General features: G+C 38.3%; 1 protein-coding gene and 1 non-coding gene across 3 annotated transcripts; one reads left to right on the forward strand and one right to left on the reverse strand.

Moving 5' to 3' along the window:
* Positions 1-6212: 6212 nt before the first annotated feature.
* LOC145122996 (small nucleolar RNA R71) lies at positions 6213-6319 on the reverse strand. The gene has a single exon (XR_013714877.1). It is a non-coding gene; the product is annotated as a small nucleolar RNA R71 (small nucleolar RNA).
* A 9570-nt stretch (positions 6320-15889) lies between these two features.
* Positions 15890-17882, forward strand: LOC145120607 (uncharacterized protein At1g76660-like). Of its 2 annotated transcripts, XM_079056408.1 has the most exons (3): positions 15949-16085; positions 16356-16439; positions 16650-17882. In XM_079056408.1, the coding sequence occupies exon 3, from the start codon at positions 16758-16760 to the stop codon at positions 17712-17714; it is 957 nt and encodes a 318-aa protein (XP_078912534.1). In that variant the 5' UTR covers positions 15949-16085; positions 16356-16439; positions 16650-16757; the 3' UTR covers positions 17715-17882. The 2 variants fall into 2 exon arrangements, with proteins under 2 accessions (XP_078912533.1, XP_078912534.1); XM_079056407.1 differs by lacking the exon at positions 16356-16439 and having other exon boundaries at positions 15890-16085.
* Positions 17883-18287: the final 405 nt, after the last annotated feature.

An 18287-nucleotide genomic window follows, 5' to 3' on the forward strand; every position in this document is an offset into this window, starting at 1 on the left:
AGGTTTTGATATAAAAGGAAAATATACACTTTCTTAAAGAAAGGTTTTGATAAATTTTTATCATGTTTTGTTTTGGGGACCAATTCCGCAACATCTTTTAAAAAGATTTCTCTGACTTTATTTTAAAAGCATAAATTAAATCGGTCTTTTCTGACCGATAAATTAGGGGATGTCACAGTTGGTATCAGAGCATTAGTTTAAGCGAACTAGGAATTTGTAGGATTTCTAAACTTAAACTTAGAATGCTAAGTGATGATTGTGAGATGAGTGTCTACCATATTTTAGACACGAGCACTAGTTTATTTTAGGAAAGATGCCTAAAATGCTTTTATGTGCTAAATGTTATATGTTTGCCATATATGCCATTATTTGTTCGGATCTAGGGTCTGTTGCCGACCGGATCTGGAAACCTTATGTGTGTAGGATTCTAAGCATACGATTACGATATTAGAACTAACATGTAAACGTTTCGGAGTGATAAGGAGAATTTAAATATCTATCGAGGATAAATACCTAAATTCGCCTTATTCGGTATTTAGATTATAATGGCAAGAACTCGCAGTGGAGTTGGAAATGCAAACGGAAACAGGAATCAACAACCTCAACCCCAAGTAGTTGAGCAAGTACCTGTTGTAGGAGCTGCACCTGAGCCAATGACGATGGCTGGGGTACAAGAAATGATGCAGATGATGTTGGATCGCCAAATGGAGGAGACAAGGCGATTACTACAACAGAATAGGGAAGAAACTACGATACCTGTTGAACAGCCCGAATTGAATGAAGGGCAATCAGTAGGAGGGAACTACAGTGAGACTCTTGGTCAAGCCAACCCACCGATAGTTAGACAAAACAACCAGGATGGAGGAGTTGATGGACGTGGATGCAAATACAAAGATTTCATGGCATCCAAACCATCGTGTCTATCTGGAAGTCCGACACCGGTGGAAGTCATGAATTTGATCTCCGAAATGGAGACAATGTTTGAAAGTTATGAGTGCAGCAACAAACAGAAGACCGCACTTGCAATTCCTCTGTTAAAATCTGGTGTATTGAGCTGGTGGAAGTTACTAGCTGATTCGATGCCCAAGGGAGAAGCTAGCAAGATGTCTTGGGAAGACTTTGTGGTACAACTGAAATTGCAATACTACTCTGAGCAGGATCTTCTGGAAATCAACAATGAGTTCCAGAATTTGAAGAAGGGAAAGATGAGCGTTACTGAATACGCTGCTAGTTTTACGGAAAAGATGAAGCTTGTTCCTTACCTAGTTCCAACTGAACTCTCCAAGGTCAACAAGTTTGCCCTCGGATTACCAGCGGACTTTGGTCCGATGGTCAAGCAAGCAACCACTTTGAAAGCCGCCATCTGGGCTGCTAAGAATGTTGAGACTCAGATCAGAGAGAAAGGTCTGGAGAGGGCAGAAGTTGGCGAAAATAGAAAGTTTGAAGGAACTTCAGGTTCCAACAAGAAAAGCAAATTTTCAAAGTCTAAGAAGTTTGGAGGAAAAGGAGGAGGCGAAGTGAAATGGTGTGAGAAGTGCAAGAAAAAGCACTCTGGGAAATGTAGTGAGGTGGTGACTTGCTACAAATGTGGAAAAGCTGGGCATTATGCCAACGAGTGTCCGTCCAACAAGAGGGTATGTTTTGGATGTAACGAAGAAGGGCACGTTTTGAAAGACTGTCCGAAGAAGAAGGATGCAGCAAAGCCCAATCTTCCACCAAAGCCGAAGGCGAGACCCTTTCAAATGACACTTGGAGCTGCGAAAGAAGAAGCCGATGTCGCTTCAGGTACCTTTCTCGTAAATGAATTGCCTGCCCAAATTTTGTTTGATTCTGGAGCCAATTACTCCTTTATTTCGCATGAATTTGGTAGAAAACTAGCTTTGCCTGTTGATAGACTAGTTAATGCTTTATTAGTAGAGATTGCTAGTGGCAAGTTTGTACTAGTTAATGCTTTATTGGTCAGTTGCCCATTGTATGGGCAGGAGAGTTGTTGGAGCCATGTCGACAGGTAGGCTAGGATAGCCTTTGTCGCTTAGACTTTTGGTTGGAGTCTTGATGTGTGGCCATGAGTGAAGTTGTCATCTTCAACAGTCGGCTGGGAATTATGTATTCCAATTATTTAGCAGGGCAGCACAAAACCAGGGAGATCTCAGATAGATCGAATATGCGAATTTTTGGTTAGAAGTATGCGATGTATATGTTGGTATGACACCAATGGTTGAGACTCGTGTTGGGTGTCGTCTTCGTATTCGAGTGGAAAGTTATCAGTATCGGTGAATGGTCCCAGTTATCAGTGAGATAATGCAGGGTCAGAGAGGTTTTGGTCAGTTCAGGGTTGCAGATTAGATTCATTATGGATGTGGTTTGAATGGTCATGTCTGTATGGAATTCTGGCATGGTATAAGGTTTTTAAATTTTAGGTCAAGTGGTTGGACTTTCTCTTGTTTAGTTGGGTGTGACGAGTAAATGTTTGTTTCTTCATCAGGACGCATGTTTTCTACAAAGATTGGATTTCAGTAGCAGTATCGAAAGGTATTCTTCTATATGAGATGATTTCTCATATCTGCTTTGGATTCATAAACGTTTAAACAAGTTCGGTTGGTGTAGTAGAGTAAATCGTAAGGAATGATTTCGAGGATGAAATCTAATTTAAGTGGGGGAGAGTTATAACACTGTTTTCATATTGGATCAGTGTAGGGCAAAAAGGAGTCAAAGGCATGGTTTTTAGGAAATTTAATGTGTCACGAAGTGACCATAAGGAGGTCATGATGTAATGTGCCAAAAATGATGTGTCAAGAAGAAGGTTGTGGAGCAAAGATCAAGCAATCCACTCTACTTCACCCTTGGAATCATTCTTTGGACCATTTGTGAGCCTTAAAGCTTCTACCTTTATGATCTCTTCCTTGTAGATTTAGCTTTCTTTGTATGTTTTAGTCCATTTGTATGTCTTACATCTTTCAGATATAGAATGTGGTTGAGATTTGGGAGCTTTGCATGCGTTTTAGGTCATATTCTTGCCTTTTGACCTAGTTGGGGTAAAAGACATGCATGGTTCATGCATGTCCATAAAGTTGACATTTTTATGAGCCTTTAGAGCCCTTAGAATATTTCTAAAAAGTTAGAGTTGAAGGCTCAATGGATTAATGACTCAATCCATAAAGATGTTTCCCCAGCCGGTGGTCACCCCGTGTCATGGAGAGTACCACGATGTGACGATGGAGGACTCCTCAACTTTTTTCCCAGATGTGTTCACGACGTTTCTAGTGTTGTGTGGGATGATCCGATGAGGGCTCAAATGTTTAGTTGAGCCAATATACATTATAGTGCATTTGTGGCCCCCTTTATTCTAGTGAAATCATGGGACAAAAACATAACCTCGCTTAGTTTGAGGGATGCAATATGTTTAGCAACCTGTACTTGAAATGTATCCAGGAAAACTAATATCTTTAACCAATAAAGGTTGAAGTTACGCGCCCCTGCTTAAGCATGTAAGTTTTGAGTGGAAAAAGTGAGATATTTAAAAAAAAGAGACAAATTACTGAAAATTTGAAGAATTTTTGGAGCTATAGAAGTATCAAAGTTTGAAGATCAAAGATCAACAATTCTGAAGAAAAATTAAAAGTTGAAGAGACCAAAAATTACACAAAGATTGTGAATTCAAAGAAATTGAAGATCAAATGTCAAAGAAAGAAGAATTCAAGAGCTCCATTATGGTATCTTAAAGTTGTAATTCTCTAGTTTATGTATGCTTGGGTGGCTTCACAAAAATACCTTGAGGTTAAAAAGATTTTCTGCAGATGGATTCGGAGGGACGCATAAAATGAGCATTGTTCAAAAGAAGTGGGCGAGTGTTTATGAGGATTGTGAGCATTTAGAATTGGGGGGGGTTACTTAGGAAACATTTTAGACACAAGTGTGGGGTATTTTGATATTTCCATATTTATACATATTTTTAGGCAATATTTATTTACATTTTTACTAATAATTTGGTTATTTGCATAGAATAATGGTACCTATAAGCTAAAATTATATTTTTGCAGCCAAATAGAAGCATTTTCGAAGATAGGGACTGAAATTGACAAAACATGGAACTTTGGAGGCTTGAAGGAAAGAAGAATGGAAAATTCAGCAAATGACGTACTCACGACGTGAATAGTTCATGACTCACGACGTGAGTGGAGAATTCTAGAAGATATGCACCGGGTGGAAGAAGAGTCCTTGCCGAATACGCTTATCTCATATTCACGACGTGAGACTTATTGGCTCACGAAGTGAACGGGGAAAATCAGAAATTATATATATCCTTGTCCATTATGACTTGGAAAACTTTTTGCTGCCTTGGAGGGTTCCTGGAGACGATTTTGAAAGGAAGAGAAGTTATGGAATAGGCTTTGAACACCAAGGAAGAAGAAGTTCATACTTTGATTCATAGTTTGGTACACTTTTATTATGTTTTTGATTATGGATTTTCTTTGCTTAGTTGCTAGGATGTCCAGCTAAATCTAGCTGCTTCTGTTAGCTAGATGAAGCTGGAACTCATGGAGTATTTACTTTATCTTTGAATTACTAGTTGGTTAAGACTTGTGTTGGATTGATTTTACCTAGCATGTTTGTTTTAGTAGTTGATTGCTTTGATGTCTTATTCTGTGTAGTTGATGACCATCAAATTGCATGAATTAGAATACCTGGTAATTTAGTGAATATTAAATTATTGGAGCTAGGATTAAACCAATCTTAGTTAAGCAATTAATTATTAAACTAGGCTGTGCTAGAGAACTCAAATTATGACTGTAATTGTGTTTTATCAAACCAATCTTACATAACTCCAATTTCATTTAATAATTGATTATGTGTTAACTATTGTGTGACCATACATAGATTTACATGAATTGATTAATGTTAGTAGATTTAGAACTAAATTGCTAATACCGTCTTAATTGGTAACCAACAGTAATTGTCATAGCTAATTTATAATCCATTGAGTGAAAGTGGATTCGAACTAACAGAAGTGTTTGTTTATTGATTGAATTTGTGTTAAAGAATTAAGTTCATCTAAACTTGAAAAATTAGATAAAACCCCATCCTTTGTTAATAATTAGGTTAATAGTAAGTAGATTAATTAGTGAACACCGTTCCCTGTGATCGACACCCGACTTACCCAACTATTCTATAATTCGACTAGGTACACTGCCTAGGTGCATTTTAGTTAGTTAAGTTCGTTAGGTTATAAATATAAAATTAGTGGGTATTTTTGTGCACATCAAGTTTTTGGCGCCGTTGTCGGGGAACGGCTTAGTAATTGCTAATTTATTTGCGTTAAATTAATCGATCCTTTTTGTGGGGTAAAACCTGCAAAGAGTTATTTTTTTTTCAGTTTCAAATTTTTTCTGCATTACAGAACTCACGACGTGAGCGTTACAGGCTCACGACGTGAATCCTGTGATCCTCATTTTCTTAGTTTTTAGTTTGTCTTTTTTAGTTCAGTTTTACGTTTTTTTTTTATTTTGTTTATGTTACAGAAGTACATGACCAGAGAATCCAACACACCTTTGGTGCCACCTCTTGAAGATCCAGAGTCTGCCCTTCACAAAAAGAAAGATAAGAACGTAAAAGAAGATCAAACACCAAAGAAGACACCCTTACAAGAACTCAAGTCAGTGTTCTCAAAGAAGTCGGGGAAGAAAACGGGAGAGTCAAGTTCATCTTCAAAGGACAAGAGCAAAGTTGAGAGCATCAATCAAATACCGATCCCAAACGAATCCGAATACGAATCTGAGACCGAGTTTGGACTATTTACAAGTGAACCCGAATACGAGCAAAGAGACGAGATGGCAAACATTGAAGAAATGTCCATGGGAGCTTATAAGAAGCAAATTCGAGACGATGTTGGTCCCGGTTTAGTACAACCAGCGATTCCTGCCATTGCTACATTCGAGCTGAAGGGACATATCTTGACTGCACTGAAGGATATTCCATTCTATGGAAAAGATCATGAGGATGCTTTTAAGCACCTAGATGAAGTTAATGACATTGAGGATTATTTTAATGTTCCGAATGTGAATAAAGATACCGTCTTATTAAGGATGCTTCCCGTTACTTTTAAGGGAGCTGCAAAAGACTGGTTGAAAGCACTTCCTCCGGGTACAATCACTACTTGGGCTCAAATGCGTGAGCGATTTCTAGATCAGTTTTGCCCACCTTCCAAGATAGCTAAACTCAAGAAGGCAATAGCCAACTTTGAGCAACAACCGGGGGAGTCATTATACGAAGCTTGGGAGCGCTACAAGGGGTTGTTAAGGAATTGTCCTCAACATGATCTAAATGTTCAACAAGAGATGTCTATTTTCTACGATGGGGTCAATGTTATGAAAAGACAACTCTTTGACTCTCAAGGGCCATTGACAAAGAAGAATCCAAGAGAGGTCAAGGAGTTAGTTGAAGAATTCGCAAGACACTCTCGTGAGTACCACAACCCAAGACAAGATGGAGCAAAAGGTAGTGGGGGTACACATTCTGAAGAAATGGATGCTATGATGGCGATGCTCAATACTATGGACCGGAGATTGACACAAATGGACCAATCAATTCATGCAATTAAAGTTGGGTGTGAACGATGTAATGAACCACACTTGACTAAAGATTGCAACTTGGATGAGTATGGGAACAAAAGGGCTCAAGTTTGCTACTCGAGTGGGGATAAGTATGATGAGGATTGGAGAAAACCAAAGAAAGAGTGGCTACCATATGATGAATACAAGAAGCAAAAGGAAGAGAAATTTACGCAGACAGGCCGAGGCTTCTATCAAAAAGAGCAACCACCAGCCGAGAACAAAGTAAACTTGGAAAATATTTTGACCTGATTTATGGAAGCATCCGAGAAAAGGCATGATGATACCGATGCAGTGCTAAAGCAACACATGAATATGATGAAAGAACAGCACAAAATGATGATTGACCAGCAAGCTTCATTAAGAAATCATCAAGCATCGATTCATAGTTTAGAAGTCCAAGTTGGTCAACTCACTACTTTGGTGAACAACAAATTATCCTCACAACTTCCCGAAAAGAAAGCTCAACCTCATGTTATGGCTATTGATACTGAAGAAGAGGAAATCTATGAGTTTTTGGAGGCACTAGAAGCGGAACCAAAGAAGCCCGATCCAAAGCCGAAGAAGCCGAAGCTCGAAAATGAAGATATTGCTGAAACACCAGACTCACGTCATGAGCCCGCCATGCTCACGTCGTGGGCCCAGTCTAAACAGAAAAATTCAGAATCCGTTCCGGCTTACCGACCACCTTTTCCATTTCCATCCCGAGCTAATCTCAGTCCACTGGAAAGAGAACATCTGGAGTTTATCAAGCAAGTAAAGGGTATTCCTATTAATACTCCTTTTATAGATTCACTATCCAAAATTCCAGAATACGCGAAGTTCTTACAAGATCTTGTAAACACTCGTCAACAACTAAAGAAAAATTCTAAGGTCATTCTTAGTGAACAACGGTCAAGAGCTGTATTGGGAGAGTTGCCTAAGAAAATGGGAGATCCTAGCCGCCTCACTCTTCCATGTGAGTTTGGTAACAATTTGAAGACTTATGCTTTAGCCGATTCTGGGGCTAGCATAAATTTGATGCCATTTTCATTCTATCAAAAGCTGAACATTCAGAAAATGAAGGCAACAAAGATGACAATCCACATGGCCAACCGTTCAGTGACGCAACCAAGGGGAATTGTAGAAGACATCCTTGTTAAAATTGGGAAGTTTGTTTTTCCAGTTGACTTTGTGATCATGGATATGAAGGAGGATGTAAATGTCCCAATCATTCTTGGTCGCCCCTTGCTAAATACTGTTGGCGCTTTAGTTGATGTTCGTGAATCCAAGCTTACATTGCGGGTTGGTGATGATAAGGAAGATTTTGGAATACAAGATGGGTTTCAAGGAATTGATGTTCAAGATGAGGTCTTCAATATTGATGAAGATAATGAACTTGAAGAACTAGAAAAGCTCATGGAGGAAGAAATCAAGACAATTAATCAAGTCAAACGCACAAAACCGAGAGCATCCGTCCCGTTTTTCGTTGAAGTCATTGCGTACACAAAACCGACAACTTTGATGAGTGAGGAAAGCGATGATTTATCAAGTGATGAAGACGAGGCTACTTCCAAGGAAACGGTTCCAGTGGTAAAAGAAGAGAAGGTTCCTATTGAGCTAAAGAAGAATGAAGAAAAATTGGAAACAAAAGGGACCAAAAGGAAACTTGACATAGACGAGACAAAGGCTAAAAAGGAAAATTCAAAAAAGGCATACATTCGACGTGTGCAAGCATACAAGAGGCGATGGAAGGACCAGAAAATCCAGCTGGTGATGGACTCATCTGAAGATTCAACGTAGCGAGGCACGGAGTCCGGCTCACGACTCCATCAAAAAGAAGCGCTTCTCGGGAGGCAACCCGAGTTTGGTTTGATTTTTTTTTCTTTTCTTTCTCTTTCTTTTTATTTTTATTTTTAGTTTTTGAAGTAGTCGATCGTATCATTCACTTTGTGCAACATAGGATATTAAGTGTGGAGTCAGTAGAATTTAGTGGTAATAAAATTAGGTGGTTTAATTAATTAAAATTTAAAGTTTGAAGATCCAGACGAACTCACGACGTGACTCATTATGGTTCACGACGTGAGTCTAGTGTGACTTACGGACACCATTGTTAGGCCATTATATTACCCGACCCACTTAATCTTTAATTGAATGGCCCAAATTTTCAGCCCAAAACGGACTCACGACGTGAGTGTTTGCAAATTCACGACGTGAATAGTGAATAACACGGGACCACAGATTAAAGACAGAACCCATTTGACCTAATTCACATTCTTTATTCCCCACGAAGTGAACGTGTTCCCTCTGGTCCCCCCTCTTCACGATTTCGGCCGATTCCACCTTTTATTCCTCTTGTGCTTACGTAATCCTCCAATTTAGGTAAATTAATCTTCTTTACATTGTTTATTGTTGGCTTATTTACTAGATTTAGGGGTTAGGGTTTGCATTTCACTTAAATATCAAAATCGAGACCCTAAATAAGTGAAGTTTTTGCTGCATATGCTTGTAATGAGTTTGAAATTGCCCTAGGAATAAACCCTATTGACATTGTTGACCCGATTTGAGTTCTGCTCTGCCCGCATTTGACTTCTGATTACGAACTCACGTCGTGAACCCCTTTGGTTTCACGTCGTGAATCCTGGAAACTTATAGTTTTGGATTCTGTTTAATATTAATCTTTTGGGATGTTTTTGTTGGTTTTCTTTTATGATTATTTTTGCAGCAATGGCTCCCAGAAGAGAAGTTCCGACAGGGGTGGCACGTTTGCACCATTTTACGCTTTTCCGACCACCATGCCACGAGATATTTTGACATGTTGCAACAATAGGCTAGGGTGGTTGTACAATAGGGAAATTGCTCTTGCTCCTACAATTCATTGGGCAAGATTAAGGGAGGTCGGAATCTTTGATCGGTTGTCTCCATTTCTCACGAAGATATTTTTGGGGAATTGATTTTCGTTCACGTGCAAGGGCTGGCTTAATTTATTTGGTATCCAAGAGAGGGTTTATAAAGAACTATGCGTGAAATTCTTTGCAACTGTGGCATTCCATGAGAATGTCCAAGACCCTACGTTCCCGCAAGCCTTAGTTTTTAGACTCGGGGGTGAATATCGTGAATGCAGTTTGGTTGAATTTTCCTGGAGAATGGGGTTATACACGGCCCAGGAAGCTATGACTCCAGAATTTGTTATGTTTTTGGGGGAGGCGGCTCGAGAATATGAAAATGGGGCATCGGGGCTTGAGTTTTGGAACAATATTGCATCCAGAATATTCAATTCCGGAGTGTCACCCGAGAGCAGCATAAGATCCCCCATTCACCGTTTGATACACCGATTCATCACTTTCTCCATAAATCATAGGCGCCATGGGGATAAGGTCACGAAGCAAAATTTGTTCTTTTTATGGTGCATCTTACAGCCGGGAGTGTGTTGTAACATTCCATATTTTCTGGCTCGCTTCTTGGCTGATTCTGCTGCAAGTCCCCGCCCTGGAAGCCCTATCTGTGGTGGCCACTTCATTACTAGATTGGCCCGTTCGTATGGCTTAATTGTTCCCGACATTACCCGCTCGTTGACTTGTATGGAGGGTAACGAGTTCACTATGGGATACTTTGAGACATTGAGGGTTGTTCGGAATTATGGGTCCTATTGGGGGCTTGTTCATACTGATGATGAGGGTGATGATGGAGAGCATCCTGGTGCACAGTCTGAGCAACAACCACAGCCAAGGCCTCGGAGGAGGAATGTGCGAGGACGAGGAGAGAGAGGGCAACCGGTGCATCAGCCCGCATCCATGGGAGGACCAAATTTTGGAGGTGATATGGCTGGTTATTTTGATCAGCTGTCTTTGAGTACTAATTGGATTGGTGGTACAATGGAGAATGGTCCGACATTTCCAGATTGAGCAACCACCACATTTGGGTCACTACCCCATTTGCCCAACGTGGAGCTCTTATCAACATTCGAGGGGAGATGGAGCTGGTACAAGTGGAGCACAGGATGAAGAAGATGACGATTGATTTCCTATTTAGTTTTTATTTTAGATTTTTGTGGTTTTGAACTTGTTATGGTTTGTAAGACTTTTAAACTATTATGTTACTTTTAGTTGTCTTTTGGTGGCTTTATTTCAGATTTGCTATGGAGTCTCGGAAAGGAAGGTCGAGAGCGTATGTGTCTAGCCAAGGGTTGTCTAGAGTCTAGAGTCACGAGTCGAGACCCACAATTGAAAATAAGTGTGGGGTGAGTCGAGATAGAGGATGAATTTAGCGAAACGTCATAGAAATTCTGCAATTAGAAGTGTCTGTATCCATTAGGATATTGGGGTGGAATGCCAAAATTATTAAGAAGAAATGGAAGTTTTAATTTTCAGTTGCTCAGTACTCACGTCGTGAATCTATAATCCTCACGTCGTGAGTTGGGTCACGAGGTATTTCGGAATACGCATTTCAGCGAACTCACGTCGTGGAACATCTTACGCACGTCGTGAGTTTTCTGTTTTCACCACCATTTTATTTGGAGTTCTTATGACGATTATTATGGCTCGTTTCCTCTACTATTAATGTGACGTATGCTTTCCCACATTATTCTACACGTTTTGAAGATTTGCATCCACCTTTCTTGAAGATTGAAGTTTCGATTCGTCGCTTGTTGGCTCATTTTCATATTTAGCGAGTTCAAGTCCGAGTTCTTATTCAGAAGAGGTTCATATTCGAGATGCATATTTTATCCACACTTATGGAGTTCGATCGCGCCACTATACCAGGGGAGGCTGTTCCTTTTTCTCCCTTTTATTGCTTTTATTTAATTTATGCATACAATGAGGGCATTGTATGTAATAAGTGTGGGGTAGGAGGTCGAAAAAGTAATTGCTTAGATTGCTAAAAGTAAATTGCTAGAATATAGTAGAATTAAAAATTTGGATATAGATTTGAAATAATAATCTAAATAAAAATTCTAGTAATAATGATAATCTAAAAACTTAAGTTGCTAGTGTTGTGTGGGATGATCCGATGAGGGCTCAAATGTTTAGTTGAGCCAATATACGTTATAGTGCATTTGTGGCCCCCTTTATTCTAGTGAAATCATGGGACAAAAACACAACCTCACTTAGTTTGAGGGATGCAATATGTTTAGCAGCCTGTACTTGAAATGTATCCAGGAAAACTAATATCTTTAACCAATAAAGGTTGAAGTTACGCGCCCCTGCTTAAGCATGTAGGTTTTGAGTGGAAAAAGTGAGATATTTTAAAAAAAAAAGAGAATTACTGAAAGTTTGAAGAATTTTTGGAGCTATAGAAGTATCAAAGTTTGAAGATCAAAGATCAAAAATTCTGAAGAAAAATTAAAAGTTGAAGATACCAAAAATTACACAAAGATTGTGAATTCAAAGAAATTGAAGATCAAATGTCAAAGAAAGAAGAATTCAAGAGCTCCATTATGGTATCTTAAAGTTGTAATTCTCTAGTTTATGTATGCTTGGGTGGCTTCACAAAAATACCTTGAGGTTAAAAAGATTTTCTGCAGATGGATTCGGAGGGACGCATAAAATGAGCATTGTTCAAAAGAAGTGGGCGAGTGTTTATGAGGATTGTGAGTATTTAGAATTGGGGGGGTTACTTAGGAAAAATTTTAGACACAAATGCACACGTTGAGGTCTTGGCATAATGGATGAGTTTGAGTTGGATCGTTCTATGTGATGTTGGTGATAAAGGTTTAATTTAAAAATAATCAGTTTTGCTTGAGGGCAAGCAAAGCACAAGTGTGGGGTATTTTGATATTGCCATATTTATACATATTTTTAGGCAATATTTATTTACATTTTTACTAATAATTTGGTTATTTGCATAGAATAATGGTACCTATAAGCTAAAATTATATTTTTGCAGCCAAATAGAAGCATTTTCGAAGATAGGGACTGAAATTGACAAAACATGGAACTTTGGAGGCTTGAAGGAAAGAAGAATGGAAAATTCAGCAAATGACATACTCACGACGTGAATAGTTCATGACTCACGACGTGAGTGGAGAATTCTAGAAGATATGCACCGGATGGAAGAAGAGTCATTGCCAAATACGCTTATCTAATATTCACGACGTGAGACTTATTGGCTCACGAAGTGAACGGGGAAAAATCAGAAATTATATATATCCTTGTCCATTACGACTTGGAAAACTTTTTGCTGCCTTGGAGGGTTCCTGGAGACGATTTTGAAAGGAAGAGAAGTTCTGGAATAGGCTTTGAACACCAAGGAAGAAGAAGTTCATACTTTGATTCATAGTTTGGTACACTTTTATTATGTTTTTGATTATGGATTTTGTTTGCTTAGTTGCTAGGATGTCCAGCTAAATCTAGCTGCTTCTGTTAGCTAGATGAAGCTGGAACTCATGGAGTATTTACTTTAGCTTTGAATTACTAGTTGGTTAAGACTTGTGTTGGATTGATTTTACCTAGCATGTTTGTTTTAGTAGTTGATTGCTTTGATGTCTTATTCTGTGTAGTTGATGACCATCAAATTGCATGAATTAGAATACCTGGTAATTTAGTGAATATTAAATTATTGGAGCTAGGATTAAACCAATCTTAGTTAAGCAATTAATTATTAAATTAGGTTGTGCTAGAGAACTCAAATTATGACTGTAATTGTGTTTTATCAAACCAATCTTACATAGCTCCAATTTCATTTAATAATTGATTCTGTGTTAACTATTGTGTGACCATGCATAGATTTACATGAATTGATTAATGATAGTAGATTTAGAACTAAATTGCTAATACTGTCTTAATTGGTAACCAACAGTAATTGTCATAGCTAATTTATAATCCATTGAGTGAAAGTGGATTCAAACTAACAGAAGTGTTTGCTTATTGATTGAATTTGTGTTAAAGAATTAAGTTCATCTAAACTTGAAAAATTAGATAAAACCTCTTCCTTTGTTAATAATTAGGTTAATAGTAAATAGATTAATTAGTTAACACCGTTCCCTGTGATCGACACCCGACTTACCCAACTATTCTATAATTCGACTAGGTACACTGCCTAGGTGCATTTTAGTTAGTTAGGTTCGTTAGGTTATAAATATAAAAATAGTGGGTACTTTTGTGCACATCAGTTTTTAACACTCATTCGTTGGATGTGACAGTTGTTAGTTGTTAACTTAGTTGGCAAGGTGAGTCTTCTCACTATATTATGTAGGATGCTAGTTGTCTTTGTGATACCTGCATGGAATACCAGGTGGCGGCCCCTAGCATATGTATGAAAGACCAGGTTGTGGCTCCTAGCAATTGTATTCAAGACCAGGGTTTGGCCCTGACAGATTTATCTAGGAAGCTAGTTGTCTATGTAATACATGCATGGAAGACCATGAAGTCGCTCTTGGCACTTGTACGTAAGACCAAGATTTGGCTCCTGGTGTGGCAAGAAAAGACCATGGGGTAGCCCATGACACTTGTGTGTAAGACCATGTTGGTAGCCCATGACAATGTATGTTTGAGATGTGGTATTTTGGGGAACTCACTAGGCTTTGTGCTTACGATTTTATGATTTAAACATTTTCAGGTACTTCCAGTTTCAAAAGGAAGGGTCCAACTTGACTGCACATCATTCTCTGGTGGTTTTTCCACTTTGATTGTTATTGTTATAGTCTTATGTTTGAAAGATACATTTTACTATGATTGGATTAGAACAAATGGTTGTATGGATTTGGTGGTTTAAAAATGAAAATTTTTATTGGTATTTTTAGGAGTGCTTATAGTTGAATAACCATTGACCAATACTTATATATCAATTTTTACTTGATTTTTTTTTCTAAAGATGTTTAGGTCCATTGTGTAGTTAATTTGAAACTTTGAAGTAATACCTTCATTTATATTTAGTTCAAATGTAAGATAAGCATAATTGAAAAAAAAAGGCTATGAGAGGATTTTTTTTTGCGCATATTATTTGAAATAGCAACATTCTTACTGCTTTTATCGTTAAATGTAATATTTTCTACCTTATACACATTTTTAAATAAATGGTTGCCTCCTCTATTGCAGGCTATGGGTATCCTGTTTTACCGTTAAATGTAATATTTTTTGACTTATACACATGAGCAAAAGTTCTTATTCACTTGTCATCTTTGACACTACAATTGGATCCCAAACTTTGTATACATTTATCTGAATAAAGTTATTAGGCCTTCTTATGGAGCAAATTATGTGCGGTATCCAAGGTTCTAAATAACGTGAGGCGTGACTTCGCGGCAATGTAAAAGTTAAGTCATGACAAGCCTTGGCGAGCCATGGCGTTTTTCAAGGCGTGACTATTTTATATATATTAAAAATGATAAATCATATAATTATTGATTTTTATCAAGTATATCAAGTTTTTAGAAGTGTTATATTAGTATTTAATATAAAAAGTTAATAAAAACTCATTTATTTTAGGCACGATAAAAAAAAATCGAAAAAAAGAACAAAAAAATACTCGCGCCTTGAAAAAAACTCGCGCCATATCGCGATAAGGCGCGCCTTGACACGTTATTTGGGCGTCATGCTTAACAAACCCACCTTGGACGTTTTCGTAACGGCTACACCACGCCTCGCGCCATGGCACGCCTTGAGGTGCGCCATGACGCGTTTTTTAGAACCATGGCGGTATCTCATAAGGAAAGCTCTTATTCACTTGTCTTGTCTTGGAAATGACTACCACTTCCTCGGTTGCCTAAACCGGTTAGTTCAAAATATAAAAAACATTTTTTTTTTAAATAAGCTTTTATTGAACATTCTATAAATATTTTCTACTTTTTCTCTTCTTCAAATGTACCATCATTATTATTATTATCATTATTATTATTATTATTATTATTATAATAAGCTTAATTTGTTTGGACTACATGTTTCCTTATGTGAGATAATCAATTATAACATTCTACCTCCTGAAACTTTTGTTGTTGTTTGGCCATGTAATTCAACAAACAATAAGTAAAAACCGTGACAAATATTTAACCATATTCCGGTTGTAGTAATTTTATAAGGTACATGGAAGATATAATTAGTAACTTATTGATCCATGTAGCACCACTCATTGTATGAATTAGTTGTGCGCGTAAGCCGAAAACTAACAAGAAATTTCCCTTTCCAAAAAAAAAAAAAAACTATGGCTAACATAATAAAATTCAAAATTAATAATAAAGGTGTTTTAGTCTTTTAGAAATTTAACAGATATTACAATAACCTCCCTTATAAAATCATAAAAAGTCCCCTTTAAAACTAAAAGTTTACATTGCCAATTCCCAATAACAAAATCTCAAGTCGTTGCCGTGTTTGACCACAAATGTGATGCCTTCGCCTTCATATACACCTACGGAGCATCAAATTGCGAGACCATGAACAAAAGTGTGACTTGTGAGATTTTTTGAAGATGAGAGGTGTCGATAGCACTAGGGACACGATCAACGCCGCCGCGACGGCGATTGCATCGGTGGAGAACAGAGCTTATCAATCTTCTTCAGTTCAGGTGATTATATTCGATCGTTTTGCTGTTTCTTGTTTTGATTTCGTTGTTCTTAATCGGCTATATGGTTTTTTTTATTGGAATTTGATTCGTTCGTATATAAGATCTGGTGTTCATCGTTTAATCACTGTTGAATCAGACATCACGGTTTCTGTTTCTGTTTCATTTGAACGTGTGTGATTATGTGACAATGATTTGTGTTTACATGGAAACTCCATTTTCAAATGATAGAACTGATCTTTTGTGTTTTCTCCGGGTGTTCTATTTTTGCAGTTTTGAAGTAATTTTGTTGGAATTGATATTAGGGTTCTTAATCCAATATATATTTCATCACGTAATTAGATCAATGAGAGAAAGGTACTGTTTCAACAATCTTAAATGTCAAATTTTGATGACTTTGATCACAAATGTTGAATGCTTCGAATTCAACACGCTTATGATTTGTCTCATGAAAAGAATCCAATTTAGGTTTCTCAAGATCGTATGCTGATTGTTAATTTTTTCTGTTTTTCATAACATTCTGTAATTTGTATATTGATTGTTACTGAATAATGATTGCCTTTACAGAAACGAAGATGGGGAAGTTTTTGGAATATTACATCGTGTTTTGGATCTCAGAAACGAAACAAGAAGATCGGCCATGCTGTTCTTGTTTCCGAACCTCGTTCTTCAACAATGGAAGCTCCGACGATAGAAAACCTGCCTCAACCATCATCAATAGTCCTTCCATTCATGGCGCCTCCATCTTCTCCGGCTTCTTTCCTTCAATCAGAACCACCGTCTGCCACCCAATCACCTGGCGGTTTACTTTCCTTCACCGCCGCATCCTCCGGTATGTATTCACCTAGCGATCCGACTAACATGTTTGCAGTGGGACCTTACGCCCATGAAAGACAATTGGTTTCACCACCGGTGTTCTCGACATACACCACCGAGCCATCAACTGCTCCGTTCACTCCTCCTCCGGAATCTGTTCATCTGACCACACCTTCATCCCCGGAGGTGCCATTTGCTCGGTTTCTAGGTTCCGGTAACCAAAACGGCGAAGTCGATCGGAAATTTACATCATCCCACCACGAATCGCAATTGTTTCAGCTATACCCAGGAAGTCCGATAGGCCAACTCATATCACCCGGTTCCGGTGTCTCCAATTCCGGCACCTCCTCTCCGTTCCCGGATAGAGGTCCTGTCGTCCTCCGGAACCCAACCGGAGCAAAGCTATGGCCTCGGGGATGGGAATCACAACAAGAATCTGGAACTACTACCCCCAATTCGACCTATCTAGACCGGCAAAACTCCGATGTGGGTCCACTCACCAGTTTCTCGAACGATGATCAGAATATGATTCATCATAGAGTCTCCTTCGAGATCACGCCGGAAGAAGTCGAACGGAGACTTATTGCTGATGTGGCAAACGGCCGGGATAGTTTCTCCGATGACGTGAGTAGGGGTCATCGATCAACCGTCACCTTTGGATCTGTAAAAGATTTCAACTTTGACAGCGCCGATGGTGGCGAAGGAGAGTCGAATAGGTGTGCCGAAGCCGGTGAGAAGATTCTTGAAAAAGAAACCGGTCCTGGGCCCATTAAGAATTGGGCTTTCTTTCCAATGATACAGCCGAGTGTTAGCTAGTTATTCGATAAATGAAAAGAAAAAAATATGAATAATCAAAAGCTCCATAGGTATAGGTAAAAGTTTATATTATTTATTCTTCAAATCATAACCTTTGTTAGTTGCATATAATATGTGAAAGATATTTTTTGTTTTTTAGATTTTAATAAAGCTTCATAGTTAACATCAGTGCTACAATCAATTGTGCAAGTACTTATCTTTCTGTATCATCTTGTCTTTCGACTTTAATGACCTAATTATTTGAAAGACATACATGCGAAACAAACTTCATTGTAATTGTTTACTTATATTCAAATGAAAAGTTAATGAAAAAAAAAACAATAAACAAAAAAGGGTAGATCGAGATATTTGCCAATCTAGGGTTAATGATTGTACGGCTTAAATGTAATGAAGAAACATAAGTTCCACGAGTTCCGTAGGATTTTACTAGCATTGGCATTCGTTTCCATTCCAATCTTGTCTTTGTTTTTGTTGTAATATCGTGTGGTATACAACTTATGGATCCATCCGTGGGCGGCCGTGGCTGAGGTGGCAACGCCACCACGGGCGTACACACTACCCCGGGTGCCACGA

This window comes from Lactuca virosa, chromosome 6 (genome assembly GCF_052849685.1).
Source record: "Lactuca virosa cultivar CGN04683 chromosome 6, Lactuca_virosa_CGN04683_v6, whole genome shotgun sequence".
Classification (NCBI taxonomy): Eukaryota; Viridiplantae; Streptophyta; class Magnoliopsida; order Asterales; family Asteraceae; genus Lactuca; species Lactuca virosa.